The 17,493-nt window shown below is 41.6% G+C and overlaps 1 protein-coding gene across 1 annotated transcript; it reads right to left on the bottom strand.

Annotated features, from left to right (window-relative positions):
* Positions 1-356: 356 nt before the first annotated feature.
* Positions 357-16,608, bottom strand: LOC109481332. The gene is made up of 11 exons (XM_019783864.1): positions 16,526-16,608; positions 12,075-12,146; positions 10,590-11,752; positions 9,867-10,033; positions 9,267-9,445; positions 8,356-8,764; positions 7,631-7,845; positions 2,844-3,288; positions 2,325-2,503; positions 1,634-2,030; positions 357-1,238 (listed from the first exon to the last, which is right to left on the bottom strand). Exons 3-11 carry the CDS (start codon positions 11,687-11,689, stop codon positions 1,006-1,008), a joined length of 3,324 nt encoding a protein of 1,107 aa, XP_019639423.1. The 5' UTR covers positions 11,690-11,752; positions 12,075-12,146; positions 16,526-16,608; the 3' UTR covers positions 357-1,005.
* Between the last annotated feature and the right edge of the window lie 885 nt (positions 16,609-17,493).

The raw sequence follows: 17,493 nt of genomic DNA, 5'->3' as shown, positions 1-17,493 counted from the left end.
CAATGCATTCAATAGGCACCAGAAAAGACGCAATACTATAGAATTTCCCGAAATGGTTGTTGAGTACTATTAAGAAATTGACTATGGAATTGAGGTGGCCAGAAATAGTGAAAGACGATATATGATTTGTCGATGATAATAAAAAAAATTGTCAATGATAATAAAAGATTTGTCGATGATAATAAAAAAGATTTGTGGATGATAATAAAAAAAAAGCAAGAAGTTGATTAAAACACTCCCATTTAACTCAGTTTTCCATCTTTAATGCTGACGTTTGTGAAAGAGGCTCAATATATAACAGTAATAAATTCAATATTAAACTCAAGAAAAACACGCAAATGAGAACAAGAAATCTATTTAATTCAAATTGTTTATTCTTCGGACCTCCCTCTCTCACTATTATCTAAAATACAATCATCATTAAAAAGCCCTAAAGTCATCATCATTAAAAAGGTACATCCTTTTTTTCTTCAATTAAAAAATCGTATAGTAGATCTCTGAGATACCCGGTACAGTACTAGTAGGAATATATTTACTACATAACTTTAACCAATGCCTGGAGTTAGATGATAGAGTTAGCCAAATGTCATTATCATTAAAAGCTACATCCATGTTTTCTTGAATTAAACAATCGTAGAGCGAAAATCGTTGATACCCGTACAGTAGAAGCATCTTAACTAATATAACTTTAAGTCTAGGCCTAGAGATAAATGTAACGAAGGCTTCCGTTCATCATAAAGAGAAGACCAATGGTAGCTGTCCTTGGTACTGAAAACCATTCTGTTTGTAGGTTTGGTAGCACAGAGTCAGCCCGCTATGCGGTGTGAATAAAGTTCTTCTTCTAAGGACCGTCAGGCGACGAAAGTCTTCTGGACCCGCTGGATGCGTCCCCGGCACACGGGGCACCTCCCTCCGCGCGACCGTACCATTTGCACACACCCCTCGCAGCAGCACATGTGCCCGCACGGGACATCACGCAACTGTCACGCAACTGTAACGCGACCGTTACGCGACGAAAGTCTTCTGGACGCGCTGGATGCGTCCCCGGCAGACGGGGCACCTCCCACCCCTTGAGCGTACCATCTGCACACAGCCCTCGCAGCAGCACATGTGCCCGCACGGGATCAGCACCATGCACGACCGCTCGTCCATGCAGATCTTGCACATGCGCTCTTCCATCAACTGCTGCAGCTGACGCTGGAGGCTGATGACGTCAGAAGGAGGAGCCTGCTCCTCACCTGCAGTAAACATGATTGAATGTCCAGACAGGTTTAACTTGAAGAAAACATGAATTAGAGATAAGGTTGTCAACTTTTGTTCTAACATTCTAACATTCAAACCTTCTACATTGTATCATTGTAACATTCTATCCTTCTAACATTCTGTCATTCGAATCTTCTATCATCCGATCATTCTAACATTCTATCATTTTAACATTCGAACATTTTATCACTCTACCATTCTACCATTCTAACGTTCGATCATTCTACCATTCTAACGTTCGATCATTCTAACATTCGAACGTTCTATCATTCGAACATTCGAACGTTCTATCATTCGAACATTCTAAAATTCTATCCATATCATTCGAACATTCGGTCATTCGAACATTCTATCAGTCTAACATACGTACCATGCGCTTCTCTCGGAGCCGGTAACGGGGCCTGTGCTCCCGGGGATCCCGATTCAGAGGGACTTTCTTGTGGTGTAGTTTGAGTTGTTGTCTCAGCCGAGTTTTTCTTCTTTTCTTCATCTTCCTCATCACCAGTTCTGTTCTGGCCCTTTTCGTGAGATAGAAGAGCCTCTACGATGTCTGTCATCTTGGCGAACGGTCTTCCATGTCTCCTTAGCTGTTTGTTGACGATGTCTTCCACTTGTTTCCGCTCGAAGCCCATCTCGAGAGCGTTCTGTATCAGCGGTGAGTCCATGGCCTCCTGAAATAGATCGTTGGACTCCTGTACGCAAGTCGCACCAGAGACCGGGCCGTTCGACACGAAAGCTTGCTTGAATGTCTTTTCTTCATGAGGAACCTGGCAAATACAGAAACAAACATGTTTAAAGATTTAGGGCATCCTCCAAAATTTTGGAGTGCTGCTTGTAACAAAGAGGAGGGGCCAAGCCCAACTTGTGCATGAATTAGCTCAAAGTCAAAGAAGATGTGAAAGAACACAATATTCAGTGTGTTCCGGCGTTTGTGCAACCTTTAGCTTTAATAGTGGAGACAACTTTTTTCGGACGTTCGCAACGATTTTGGGGTGCCTGAAAATGTCATCTATGTAATAGAATCATAATGGCCTAATCAACGCTTAAAAAATCAAACACACCTGTCCGAGTACTGGGTGACGTCGTTTGACGTCCTGCACGAAACTGGGAGTTTTCTGCAGCAGGACGAACTCGCACTCCTCTCCGTACCAGCGGGCATGCTCCGTCCAAGGGTCGTCTCCTGCCTGCCAGTCCTTCAGCCCGCCGTCACACCAAAAACATCTCACCTGGTCGTCTGTATCTGGAGAAACAGTTAATGACAAACGTTAGAACTGTTGTTATCTCAGCAAAACTACAAGTACTGGTCCTAAGAGCCCATAGTCCATGTTAAAATATTTAAGTGCACCTGTCCTTGGTGCTGAACACCATCCACACACAGGCAAACATGCCTGTCCCTGGTGCTGAACACCATCCACACACACACACAAACACACCTGTCCTTGGTGCTGGACACACAAACACACACACACATAAACTCTGTCCTTGGTGCTGAACACACTCACACGTTGCGGACACCGTATGCGTAATATCAAAAGTGACATATGAACTAACTTGACAAAGTACACATTCCCAATACTCACGTGTGTAATAGAATCCTGCCTGTGCCAGTTTCCTAGGAGGAATGGGGCTGTACAGCGGCCACCTCAAAAACGTAGACAAGCGATCTTCCTCAGAAGCCAACTCTGGGTGCTTGGGCTCCTTTCTTTGAGACGTTTTCGCTGTTTTCTCGTTCTCTTGTGCGTAGCAACTCCTCTGCTGGCTCTGTGAAACTACAGTTGCAGCCTGAGGTAGACTAGACTGTTGGATAAAGGGCGATAACTTTGCACTGCTGTTCGTAGGCTGGCTAGAAGATTCTAGAGGCACGTTGGAAGTTGCGTATCCCCGAATGAGTGGACAGTGGGGGTAGTGTCGCTCGTGTTCGACTTTGGGGTCGTCCCCTTGCTCCCATTGGTGTAGCACTCCGCCACAAAATGCACACTCTACTTTGTCCCGTACTCCAAGATAGAAGAAGCCGAGTTTTGCTAACTGTTCAGGGGATACGGGAGTGTCCATAGGCCAGCCGTACCCGTAGTAGGTATGCAATCGGTGAAGTTCGGTGTTCAAGTCTTTTGGGCAAGAACTGTTGCACATTCGTACGTCGTTTGTGTCGGTTTTCTTTGAATTCGACTCGCCAGCGTCAGTCAAATCGACCGTCCGTTCTTGTTTAGATTTCTGCATCTTATATTCACCATTAATGCGAGTACTAGCTTTACCATCCGCTACATCAAGTGCTTTGGAGCATGGACATTGCGGGTATAGCTTGTTGTGTTTTTCTATCGGTTCGTTGTGATCCGTCCAGTCTTCTATATCTATCGTTCCGTTACACTTGTAACACACGAGCTTGTTTCCTGATCCCGGATAGTACAAACCAGCATTGGCGAGTTTTCGCACATTTATGGATAGTAGCAACGTCTTTAAAAGAGCACTAAAAGATGCTAGTCTGTTCATGGTAACAGAGAGATGAATTTCTTGTTGCCGAATGTTTTCTTCTTGTGAGTTTTGTCTTGACATTGCTTCCGCTCCACCCAATCTCACCACGTCTCTTGCCAAGTCGGGTTGGTCCTGCCCACCCGACTGTTCTGTGGTTCTGGTACCTTGTGCCATTTTGAAGAGTTGACTAAAGAGGGATTTGTTTCTTTCTCCTATTTTTGTTTGTTTTGAATATCAGCAGTTATTTCGGATGTCCTTTATCATTCGCATTCTGTCTTCTCTGTCGTCTTGTGTTTTGCTGAAATGTTTCAAACATATGTCTCAGTACATTGCCATACAGGAAAATATACGGGCAACAAAATGAAATCCGTTCTTATCTATCTGGTACCAGTAAAATCCAGCTGGATCTCTAGATCTAAAACTAACCACTTTCCCAGACCACCCTATGAAATATTATAGAGGTCAATGCACATTGATACGTATTTTGGTGCACACCCAAACTGTACATATACTTAACACACATACAGGCTTATTGCCAATGTGAGCCAAGCACTCCATGCATACGCCCAAGTACGGCGAAAGAGCCCGTTGTTCAAGTCTAGCTGACCATGAATGTAGCATTGATACGTAGCCAGCACACCCACCAACACAAAAGGGGGTATTTGCGTAACACAAAGCAAAGAATAGCTAGGTAAACAAAGCCATATGTGTACAAGGTAACCAGATAGTCTACCGACATTAGTAAAGGCGGCAAATCTGGGTTTTAGGCTCTGGTCGCACACATGCTTCGAGGCTACCACAAGTAAGACACAACGGAACTAGTACTACTAGAAAGTTCCTGCGTAGCTCCTATATTGAACCTGGTACGCCGTAAACAACAGGTACAACAGGTAGATATCCCAGAAGGCTTAGCGAAAGCCAGACACATTTTAAACTGCGCCACACCTAGTGCTCAGTGCAGGCAAAATTTACCCCCAAGAAGGAACGCCCTACGACTTTTCACCTGTGAACCTTGGCCTTTGTTCCCTTATACGTCACGACGGTCAGATGATTGACAAGGACGTTGGATGATAGATGTTAACGTCGGTGACCTAGGCAACTAGCTCGAACCTCGTGTTGAATTGTACATGTAGATGTTGGGAAAATGACGTCACAGTGATGGTGGGGAAGTTGTATGACTCAGAGTCTAAAAATAGACCGGGTTTGTTTTTCTCATAACTTTTGGTAATACGCCAGATTTACAACCATGTGGTCACAAAGAGAAGACATCTCATGCGATTTTATAATAGAGAAGAAACATTCACTCACGAACCTACAAACTTATCCATTAATAGAAAAGTGTATCATTTCATTCATCGTGCCTTTTCGAAATTTACTGGCCAAAGCACAACTAAAAAACTCTGACTATGCTATGCTATGACAAGACACTTATATAAAGAACCTGTTGAAAGATAAAGTTAGACGATAACGGTAGATTATCTTGGACCTCAAAAAGTGTAGTTCCTCTTTTTTAGTCATTACAGAAGTTACCAACTGGGATTCCCCTGCAGTTGAATACCAGCACATACAGCGAGTTCCGAAAAAAGCGGAACTAGTAACATCGCGAAAAGCGGAACTAGTACTGACTACAGCAAAAGGTTTCAATAGCACTGGGCACAAAAAGAGGAAGTATGACTTCTTTTTCAAGGGAAGCAATGCTAAGGATGACGAAGTTATCAGAAATGCATGTGTTAAGTTAAGCAATGTTCCGGGTAATGATGTGGCAATATCAGTTCTAAGACCATATAGATACGATACGTCACCTGGGCGAGTTCATTTGGCCTAAGGGTGGGTTAAAGAGATGATACTCACTTGAATGTAGGAGTCATAATATAACGCTTCCACTCGCCACAGACACAGTCACCAAAAGGACACGAAAGAGAGGCTCTGATTTCGACACCTATTATAGGAATGCTTTAGGCTATTTCATAATATACACTTCTGTTTTTGGCATGCATGACGGAAGACCTACTAATAGTACTCAATACATACTCAATACAGTTGCTATACTAGAAATGCAGCAGCGAATAAATATACACATGCCCATAAATCCAGTACTTATATGCATTGCTTGTATAGCACTATGACGCGAAGTTTTCGAAAGACAAAGTTTATTTAGTATTAGTCGTGTCAAAAGATTATCTGTTGCCATCCTTATTAAAATGTCACTAGATGACGCACCCTTAACTCATTGCTGTTGATATCTATCACAACGCCAGTTGGCACAATCTCGGTGCAGAAACCGTTGTACTTTCGCTGTATAAACATCACGAGACCAAATCAACGGAAAGGTTCGTCAATACGGCGGTTAATGTTACCACCCAGGGACGCATTTGGCTAATTTCCAACTTGGATACTAGCCAATGCAACTGCGTACAAACATCTTTCTTTCAGAGAATGGCTGTAGTTGGTTAGACCTTTTACTTGTTGGCCAATGGCGTGTGGGCCATAGTGTGTGCACGCACTGACCACATGCACAAATTGGGGAATCCCCCACCTCCAACGGGCGCTTTTGGGGGAGTGTTGAAGGCGCGCAGCCGCAGCATGTCAGTTAGTTGAGTTACCAAAGATTAAGATTTGAACGGTTGTAACGGTCACCTAGCCTTTACCGTGTTCACCACCAGTACCATACGTCAATGGCGCGAACTAAGGTGTTCTGACACTTGCTGCGGTATAGACGACGATAAAAGGAACGCTTTCGCAGGTGTGGTCTACCTGCACAAGTAACTACAGCAGTTAAGGTGAGTACGTTTATCCAATGTTGTCTTACGAGGAACTAAACTTTGTGATTCTAAAAAAATGTTCTTTTGTTGGACTGCATGTAACTTTACAGAAGTGCGCAGCGTCGTCGTTTGTTAGTTTGTGAGAGGTCAGTCGGTCCTCCTTTTCTTCGGGTGGGTCAGCTTTTTTCCGCGTTTTCGAAAGGTTTCAAGCTATACAGCGAACTTCTGGGGTTCGGTCTTACATATTGTAATGTTCTTGATTCTTCATGTGGATATGAAGGAAAATTAGGGGGCACAAATGGCGTTTTGTTACGTTGTACGCTTACGTCCGCTTCTGGGTACGTATAGACAAGCATTGGACGACTCACATGACTCATGGCGGGTAGCATTCACAATGAATGTCGTCTAAAGTAAAGTATAGGCGCGGCGTTGTTACTTAAGATTTAGCGAGGAACTTTGTGGGCAACTGTTAAGATTTGATCCATTAAATGCGTAATGTTTTCTTAGAAGATACTGAGCTTTTTCTGAGTAGGGCGAGAGGACATTGCTTCGAGGTGACGTCATTCCTACATTGCGTTTGTTGCGTTGTAATACGACGCGGCCACATACGCGTCGTAAGTCGACGTATGATTTTGTTGACGTTAGGTTTTCAGTCAAGCTATGACAGATCAATCCACCGACAAGGATCTTAGACAGTTTCTTTCCGCAACAAGACAGACGGACGACACATTGACGATTGCTCCATGAATATCATCAATTTAATTTGCAATCGTGGGGCGGATGTGACTTGGTCATTACACGTGACCATACGTAGCCACACCTTTTTCTTATGTAGGGGAGCATGTTTAGATAACACTGGTTTATACTCGACACAAATCGTTACTTGGAAAGATAGAAGGATAGATTTAGTAGCATGTAACAGCCTCCCCTTCCAAGACTTCTGCCTTTGTTATAACGTTACTACTTGGGCAACTACTGAAAACATAATGTTCTTTTAGCTTGTAAACTCTGTAACATTTATAGTCTTGAAAAGTTGCTTAGTAAAATGGCCTTAAGTTGCTTCCTAACAGAACTGAACACAGAGACTGAGCTTGAAAACTGGAAATACTTTATTATACATGTGTATATCTTTAGGCAAGGAAAGCTCTCTGCACTTTAAGGATACGGGCCCTACAAATTGGGCACTTTCTACCTCTAGATCTCATAGAATGAGCACAGCCTTCACAGCAGCACAAATGCCCACATGGGATAAAAACCATTGTGGCGTCGTTAGACATACAGATTTTGCACATACGCTCCTCTTTCATTCGCCTGAGTCTTTGCTGTAGTTCTTCCATTGAAGCTGGGGTTTCTGCAAGAAATAGAAAATCACAATATCAATCCACATGCCAAAGAAATCATAACTATTATGCAAGTAAATGTAGTACAAAAAGGAAAAAATTTTTGCTTCATGTACAAAATGTGTCTAGGGCTGCTTCCACCTTAATTATTGACCAAATAGACAGATGGCATGCCAGGGGAGTTAGTCAACTAAAGGAGTATGGTTTTCCTCTCCTTTAGAGGCCCAACTCCCTGACATGTTATCTGTCTATTTCGCCAATTTCTACTCCAGCCACCTCTGAAGCCTGGTAGAGGATACTTTTAATGTATCATATGACTAGAGCTGGTTGGCTCTGCCAGGCAATTGGCCTGCCATAGTAGCATGAAAGTTCATCTGAGCTGATAAAATACATAATGAGAATTCAAGTCAATTTTCTTGAGTTTACTTCTCGATAGGCTGGCCATATATATAGTGCTAGTACTATAGTGTTAGTAGTAGTAACATAGTACTATATAGTGTTAGTACTCGAGTCAAACCTACCTTCTTCTGGTTCTTCTTCCATCTGCTCTGCAGCTGCCTCCTCTGCAGCTGGCTCCTGATTTCCAGTGGGTGTTGGCCCCTCTACATTTCTGTCCTCTTCATCCTCAGCATCGGGGTTGTCTCCCTGTCCATCTGGGTGTTCATCCATGGCTAGTAAAGACTCCACCAGGTCTGTCATGGTGGTGAAGGGTCCTCTACGAGCGCGAAGCCTCCTCCGTACCACTGTTTCTACGTTCTGTTGACCGAAGCCCATCTCTACCACGTTTCGCACCACTCTAGAGTCCATGGCGTCCAGCACGCGCTCTTCGAATTCGTCTTCTGGGTCGAGGTTTCCGACTTGGACTGTTACGTTTGCGGAGCCCACAATGAAGTCTTGGACAAAGTCTTGCTGTGAGTGGTGATGGGCCACCTAAAAAATACGACAAAAAAAAAAACAGATTTAAAAACAAATCATACACTTCAACTGTTCTTATCAAGTGGTATACATGTACTTGATTCATCAATGGTTAGACATCCAGGTTATGAAAACTGTTACTCAAGCAAGTGGATAGATTTTGATAATCTTGAAAAGCAAAACAGCTTCAAATGAAAGCGGTGCATGACTGGCATATAGTCTCATGAGTTAAACTTGCTATTTGTTTTGCTTCTTTGGTTGTTTCCATAACGGTTTGAAATGATGATTGTCACAACATGCATTTTCTTACTGATACTGATCATTGGCATTTGTACATTCTTGTCTATGAAATGACATTGCAATACGATTTATACATAGGAGATCATGAAATTGGAAGATTGTTTTTCCATTCGCAACACCAGGAGCTACATTGTATCATACACCATCTTTTAAACCTGTATTTTTGGAGTGCAAAGTATATACAGTCATCTTTAAAATCTGTAAAATCTGTACTTACTTGTACGAGAGAGGGGAAGGTGTTCTTAATCTGCCTGACGTAGCCGATGCCACGTTCCCGTAGCACAAACCCACACTCCTCCCCGTACCAACGCGCGTGTTCGGTCCATGGGTCATCCCCTGCCTGCCAGTCTTTCAGCCCTCCCTCACACCAATAACATTTCACCTGGTCATCTATGTCTGGGGGGAAGCAAGGGGGAACAAGGTTAGAACTCACAACTGAAACATTTAGCTGAAGATGCTTTTAGAAGACCTTCAGCTATGAAGGAATAGAATTCATTGAACTATTAGTATCCCAAAGCTTTGTGTGCTTTTTCCTGATATTCAGAAAGCCTTCAGGTGAAGTCAAATACATGTAGCATGTGTGGGATATACATTGTTTTGTACATGTATAGGGCTCTTATCATTTTATCTGCCTCTTAACCTGGATGATTTCTTGTTTCAAAAGTCTCTTTTTTGATTCAACATTTGAAAATTTTGAAGCATCAATCAATATGGGAAAGCAAAACAAAGTTAATGTCCCTCCTGTTTATGCTATTTTGCCCATGTTACTTACATGCCCACATAGAGGTAGAAACGGCCAGATAAAATAACTACTCACATGTGTAGTAAAACCCGGCCTGTGCGAGCTTGCGAGGTGAGATGGGGCTGTACAGGGGCCAGCGGAAGAATGTGGACAGACGGTCTTCTTCTGATGACAGCTCCGGATGCTTCGGACAGTCAGTACCCCCAGGAGGTGGTGGTGGTTCACTCTCTGTGTGTCCACGTCTTTAAAAAAGCAAAAATATGCTCTTAACTCTAAAAATATGCTATTAAACATACTTGTCTGTTGTTTTAGACTGCACAGTATACTTTCAGTAACTACAAACAAAAGCTTTTAAAAGAAAGAAAGAAAAAAATGCTTTTTGCTTTTAAACATACATGTATCTGTTGTTTTAGACTGCACAGCATAATTTCAGTAACTGGAAACAAAATCTGTGAGCATGCCATAGCTGAATAAAAATGACATTTTTGCATATTTATGCTTCTTCTTGGTTTGTTTAGTGGCATGCTGCAGTGTAGACCATGCTGCAGTTATGTTTCCAAACAGATTCTATGAAATTCAAAGATATCATCTTGGACTGTGCCACATATTTTCAGTTGCCGGAAATAAAAGTGTGCATCTAGCCTTTAATAATACTGTAGGTCAGAAAAATGGTTTTCTTATCACACTAAGAGGTTGGATCTCTGTTTCTGGGCTAATGCAAGTTCTGGAAGGTAAAATAGTGCATAAAGTAAAGGTGCATAAGGTAAAGAACAGCAGGAAGTGAAGACTTCAAGATACCTTTCAGATTGTCCGTCGGATGAATCTCCATCAGGTGAGTCCAGGGGTACATTAGAAGTGGCACAGTTCCGTATGAAGGGACAGTGGGGGTAATGTCTCTCATGTTCTCTCTTTGGATCATCTCCCTCTTCCCATTGGTGGAGCACCCCTCCGCAAAACGCGCACTCAACTTTATCTCGAACTCCAAGGTAGAAGAAACCAAGTTTCGCCAAGTGTTCCGGTCGAACAGGGGTGCTTTCTGGCCATCCGTAGAAGGTATGGATCCTGTGGAGCTCAGTGTTCAAGTCTTTTGGACAGTGTTCACCACAATGTTTTACATTCCTTGCAGTTGCGGCTGTGTCGTATGCGTAATAGTCAGATGCTGTGTTACTACTTGCAGTGTTAACATTACTACTACTTGTATTTACATTGTGTATGGATAATCTTTGCATTGATTGTAAGCAAGAAGAGTCAGGAGCATCGTGTCCATTGCTAGACGATTGTTGTGCAACGATGTTAGATGTTGCATTGTCTGGTACGTCAATACCTCTATGCTGCGAAGAGGTGTTGTTTTGAGATCGTTGAGCTTCATTGTCCTTCATGTACAGTTCTCTAGCAAATAGACAGTCTGAGCTTTCTTGGTGATGTCTTTGAATTGGTATGTCACCATCTAGCCATCCACTAAACGTCCTACTACATTGATAGCATTGTACCGTATCGCCTTGTCCGGTGTAGAATAGTCCAGCTTTTGCAAATTTGCGAGGGTTTATATCTGCACTTGAGCTAAGCCAATTCTGAAACGATCCTAGTCGAATGATTTCCATGCTATACATGGGATTTACACTTGGTTCTGCCTCAACCTCTGCACTACTAGTCATGAAGCAAGCACTACTAGACTCTACATGCTCTACAGCAGAAGCTTCTGTGCTGGAAGTCAGCAGTGCTGACTCCCCAACGTGCATGGGCGTGGCCGTATCCCCGGCAACCGTTTGTTGCCATGGATACTGGCCACGCCCAGGCGGTGCAGAGGTTGAAGCGGAACCTTGTGACATCGACAGACATCCACCACTGTTTAGACTTTCTATCACCTGATTTTGAACACTCATTGTTGCGATACTCATTTTTACCACTTCTGGAATGGAATTCACTTGTTGTATGTTGTTGCTGGGGTTTTTGATGTTGACCTACGAACAAAAAAGACAAAAAATGTTTTAGTAAACGTAGACTGTGTAGATATAGATACAAATACAGCACGATTTTCGTACCCTTCCACTTATCTAAATTAATGCATTTAGCCTATACTGGGCATGAATATGCAACAAAGCTTGAGCTTGATGTGCTTGTGATAGTGCATCTATTTTCTCATTCATTTTTTCATTTTCAAATAAAGTACGACTATTATATGCATATATATATATATATATAGATATGAACATTAATGTGTGGGTATGAAATATAAAATTTAGTCTTCTATCATGACAATAAATGGAATAAAAGATATTTCACCTTGATATTTCCAAGTGGGTTGTCGGCTGTCACCAAGTTCTACTTCAGCCTCTGCACCAACTAGAGTTTACGCTGTAAAAAAATGGAAAAGAAAAAAAAAGTCAGTCAGAGATCTGTCTCTTTCTGATCTGAAAAAAGGCCTTTAGTCAAGTGGACTGCATACGTATACCATGCACCATTTCCAGCAACATTCCAGAATGCATTGGCAAACAAAATTATTGATATTGTGCCAAATTTTTTATATCAGATACATGTATTCCTGTATTAGACTCCAATTTCATAGTTCAAGACTTCTAAGCAGTGTAGTGTTATAGTTAGAGGGACAAATGGTATTGCTTCTTACAAAACTAGATCATAATTTTGATCAGAACAAAGTCTTTATTAAAGGGGATCTTAATGCAAAAGCTGAGAATACAGCCATGCTAAATTCACTGCTCCAAAACTCATTATATGAGACACTTACGTCTCCTGCAGGCAATATAGAATGGAAACTGGGTTTGCAAGAAGCAGCCTTCACACAAAAATTTCCATGCAAAGACCAACTTGCGGTGGTAATTCAAAATCTAACCAGGTCGTCATAACTATGGTTCAACTTTCCCAAAAGGGTCTTGAAAAGGAGTGATCTTGTTTGTTACCCCTGTCCAGTTACATGTTCTTAAACTTTTGCAACAGAGCTGAAAAAGTACATATAATCATTATCACATTCAATGTATGACCAAAATGGACAACCAAAACTAAATAACAATTTGGATCAACACAAGATTGTCATATTCAGTCAGTTACACAAAGTGGACTCTGACAGCTGATGCCAAACTTGTCGGACAACTATTGACTTCATTTTGAAAACTGCATTTTTGTTGTCAGTTGGAAGGTGGCGCTTTTACACCATGTGTATTTTACTTACAAAGCAAACCAAAGATCGTCGTAATTATAAAGTCAATACATGTCTATACATGTCTGAAACTGTAAAAGTAACAACATCATAACATTTTTTTCAAGGTGTAGGCTTCAGATGATGATTTATTTCAGCAATGTCCTACTCAGCATTTTTAAGTACATATGGAGAAAATACTAAATTACTAAAATAGCTTTTTTTCTTTCATTTCAGATTGCCATTGTCAGTCTGGTGCCTATTTTCCGTTGAAATATCAAAATGCTGAACAGAGCCTGCAATGGAGGCTACAGGCTAAGTACATGTAAGTAATACTTGTATGGCCATACATGAGGCTTATCATTGTTGACACAACTAACAGCTTTAACGTTTGGACAAAAGATTGTAACCACGGGAATGGTGGTGACGCAAGTACATTGTACGAACAAAAGTTTAGTACATGTGCTAGTGGGGGAAAGTGACGTTTTTTGTTAGCTTAAAACTCAAAAGTACAACTAAAAGTGTAATAGACCTGGGATCCAACACATTCCAAATGGAATTTCAACCCAGACATGCCCAAACAGGACAAAACTCAGTTTATCTAGTTCTGCTAGAACTGTGGTCTATAACATAAAACTTACTTAAAGTAACATGTTGGACAGCTAACATTATGGATTATCATATGTTAATGTTATGACTAGTCAGTTAGTTTTTAAGGTCAACATAAGACATTACGACATTTATGTTACCTGAGAGCTGAGAGTTTGCCGATGTGGCTGCTTATCAGGGGAGTCCAAAGTGACTGGTAACGTTACTCAGCTGATCATGAGTCTTTCTATTATCACATGACACAGCACAAAGTACAGACAGTGATAAAATCCATAGTAAAATCTTCCGATAATCAGGTGATTAATATAATCCACTCTTCTTTTGAACAGAAGTGGAAAAAAACTTCTTAAATCTGGGTACTGGGGACGCTATTAAGTAATAGTATTACATCATTGCTGGAAAACCCCCAAAAACTTTGTCACAACAGCTTGCAATCACATGAATCATGTTTTTTAAGATACATTGTAAGAAAAATACGTGGGAGTTTCACTAGGTAACTTGTAAGTGTTGATTCTAATAACTCATAATTTGATACTAACTTCTGGACGTGACCGGAAAAGCGCACCTTTCATCTTCGCAGAACAGGTGCGGTCTTGTTTACATAATGAACATGTACCTACATGTCAAGTTACCTATGTTACAGGTACCGTGAAGCATACAACTTTTTTTGAAAACCCTTTATTGTATACAGCTTGCTAGATGGACTTTCAAACTTCCGAAGAACTTTTAAAAGTGGTCACGCAAGCAACTTGAGACGTAAGACCCACTGTCACGCTATCCAGGCTCAACGAAGCATGCATGATCTCACTGAGTAGTATGTTTGACCAACGCAGCTAGCAGCTCATGGTAACTTTAAAACACACAGAAGCTGCATTCACAAACTCGCCGGGCGAATCTGTTGTAAAATTACAAATAAAGCGAATGTTGTCGGTCTAAATCACACAAAAGACGCTGAGTCGTTACCAAGCACACAAATACACTTGGAAGACGTCGTGCAAAAAGGGCTATTCAAAATGGCGGACTGACTCACTAAACTCGACAAACAACATGTAATGGATACGTGGCGGTTGTCGACGCCATTTTGTTTCACTTTTATAAGGCGCCGCAACAGTACGACATTTTACCTTGGTTTCACTAAGTAAACATTTGTAGGATAGCGACTATATTCTCTATCTATTCCATAAAAGACATGAAATTCAAGAGAAAAGGTTCGTTGCACCACTCACCATGTTGGGGGCCGATCTCCAACGCTATGGACTATTCCATTTTTGGGAACCAGGGGGGTGTTCAGTGATTTACGGTATTGTTTTTTTAGATCAGAAAGGAAGGAAGTAGGACAAGAAAGCACTGGGTGATAAAAATTAGGATTTCAAATGTATATTTGTCGATAAAAATCATATATAACCAAATATGAAGTTGAAATTTGGCCCATAAAAAAGTCGTTTAACCCATGGAAAGTTCCACATTCACGCATCAATGCCCTTAGACATTAGACAAACACCTATTATATTGCAAAGGGGAATCCCCTGAATGCCTGCTGAATGAGTCATCGTATGAGTCATCAAATAGTCCCGGGTTTCGGACTCCTGATGATTACCAAGAAGGGCAACAGGGACCGAACATATCATGCAAAGTTCTGTCCCCTGGAATGGGTTTACGGAAAAAGGAGTCCAGTCCGATTGGCGGAAAAAGCAGTTCAGTCCGATTTTGGGGTGGAAAAAGCAGTCCGGTGGTTTCTACGAAATTTTACGAAAGACCATAGGCACAATTTTTTCTTGTGTGTGTACTTCTAGTTTCTATGGGTACTTTGAGTTTCTATGAGTACTTCGAGTTTCTATGGGTACTTCGAGTTTCTATGACTATTTAGAGTTTGTATGGGAACTTGAATTAGCATATATGTGACTCACTATATGCCGCCTTAACCCGTAATTCAGGCAGCCTTGGGTGAGGAGTAGCGGACAACCGATTTACACCTCTTGGGACCACCGAAAAGTAGTTTCTATACATACAGGTCACCTATCCACAATAAACAAAAGTTAATTATTAAGGGATTCTTTCTTACAATTGTACTTCCGGTACTTACATGCTTGTCGGTGTAATGCAAAGTCTGCCATATGTGGCTTTAGCAGGGGCCGACTGGATGTTGGGCAGCTGGCAACCGTAAAGCGATTTAATCAGGCTACTTGCAAGCAGGATCGGCCCTGGAAATCTCGTCAGTTGACCGCTTCATCTTTTGACTAATTATTATTACTTATATGTATTAAGTAATAATCCGGAGGCATGATGATGATATGTAAGTTACAAACTCTAAGTTCCCATACAAACTCTAAGTACTCATAGAAACTCTAAGTACCCATAGAAACTCGAAGTACTTATAGAAACTCGAAGTACTCATAGAAACTCAAAGTGCCCATAGAAACTAGAAGTACACACACAAGAAAAAATTGTGCCTATGGTCTTTCGTAAAATTTCGTAGAAACCACCGGACTGCTTTTTCCACCCTAAAATCGGACTGGACTGCTTTTTCCGCCAATCGGACTGGACTCCTTTTTCCGTAAACCCCCCCTGGAATAACGATCTAACGATGTATTTCTCATCATGATGAGGACAATTTTGTAACTCATAAATGATATTGTATATTATTTGAAACAACGCCTTGATATAGGTATTGCATTCCCAGTCTTGGACCAATTTGACATTGAACGGTTACGTTTTCATTAATACATGTTGCATGATCAGGTCAAGTATCAATCTACAGGATATATGGAAAGTGCAACTTTTAAACGTTATTATATCCGTTATTAGATGTCTGGTATCAAAGATATGTGCATGGTACAATTATTATTTTTCAAATACAAGTGCTGTTTCACTATCGGCGCCATGTTTCTGGTCAAAGTTCAGTGCTAGTAGCGAACCGCGTGCGGGGAAAAAAAGAATACACGGAAAATCTGTACAGATTCCGTCTCCTTACCTTCTTTATTCAGGCAATAGCCTAACGCTGGTGACAGGTGTGCGTGTGGAAGGCAAAAAGAAAGAAACTTTGTTGAAAGTGTATATATAAAGACTATGACAGTGTTTCCCCACTACCTTATCATACTATTTATAGTATGGCCAGTACCATGACTCATAGGTCATATCTGAGTGTGTTTGTGAGTAAGTAAGTGAGTCAGTGATTGTGTGTGGGCTTGAACTTCTTTCTCGATGTTTCTCAAGTTACGACATCTACCCACTACAAGTTTACCTTGCATGATTGAACTTGTAGTTGACAAGTCTCCAAGCAGTTTCAGGTTAAACAATCTGGCCTGGCCAGCCTGAGGCTGACACTTCAGAAGTAGCAGAGGATTGCAGACTTCACTAATCTCGAAGCAGATCCCTTTCGGTGGCAAAACAGTATCAAATTGTCCAGGCAGTATCCTTTTTTATTAGCCAGAGAAGGTCCGCGGCCACCGACGGGCTAAACTCCTATGGCTAATGGATACTGTCTTTTGCCACCGATAGGGATCTGCTTGGAGATTAGACTCACGGATGTCAGGCTGAAATCTCCGATCAAAAATTTCCATGATTCATAGTAAAGCGACTTTCTGTCTTTTGCGCTGGTGTTAAGGCATACGCAATTTACTAGTAGTTTTCTGCATAAAATATACAGACACTTGTTCACTGAGCACGTCGACAGAACGTACTGCACCTGCGCGAAACCCGTAATGTATTATGCATAGGACTTCGGCAGAACGTATCATATAAGGTCATATTCGCGCATATAAGGTTAACATCCCGTCTGTAGTTTCCAAATGTTGTAAGTCACGGGAAAATCGAAGATGACCGTCTGTAACAGGCAACGTTGACCAAGCATCCAACGCCCAAGAAAACGTGAAAAAACTCAGGGTTTCGCACAGGCGCAGTACGTGCTTACGTGCTTTTTCCAACGTGCTTACTGTTCAG

The sequence above is a fragment of the Branchiostoma belcheri genome, unplaced genomic scaffold (assembly GCF_001625305.1).
Source record: "Branchiostoma belcheri isolate BF01 breed outbred unplaced genomic scaffold, Haploidv18h27 scaffold55, whole genome shotgun sequence".
In the NCBI taxonomy this organism is placed as follows: Eukaryota; Metazoa; Chordata; class Leptocardii; order Amphioxiformes; family Branchiostomatidae; genus Branchiostoma; species Branchiostoma belcheri.
The sequence above is the reverse complement of the archived record's forward strand: the minus strand, read 5'-3'. Positions and strand labels throughout refer to the sequence as shown.

What these genes read in the sequence shown, in the direction of transcription:
- LOC109481332 (XM_019783864.1), bottom strand. Translation starts at nt 11,689, where the DNA reads ATGAGTATCGCAACAATGAGTGTTCAAAATCAGGTGATAGAAAGTCTA. An exon ending in GGAAGAAGAACCAGAAGAAG is followed by an intron (nt 7,846 to 8,355) that starts GTAGGTTTGACT and finishes TATTTCTTGCAG; the next exon opens with AAACCCCAGCTTCAATGGAA. An exon ending in GGCTCCGAGAGAAGCGCATG is followed by an intron (nt 1,239 to 1,633) that starts GTACGTATGTTA and finishes TGTTTACTGCAG; the next exon opens with GTGAGGAGCAGGCTCCTCCT.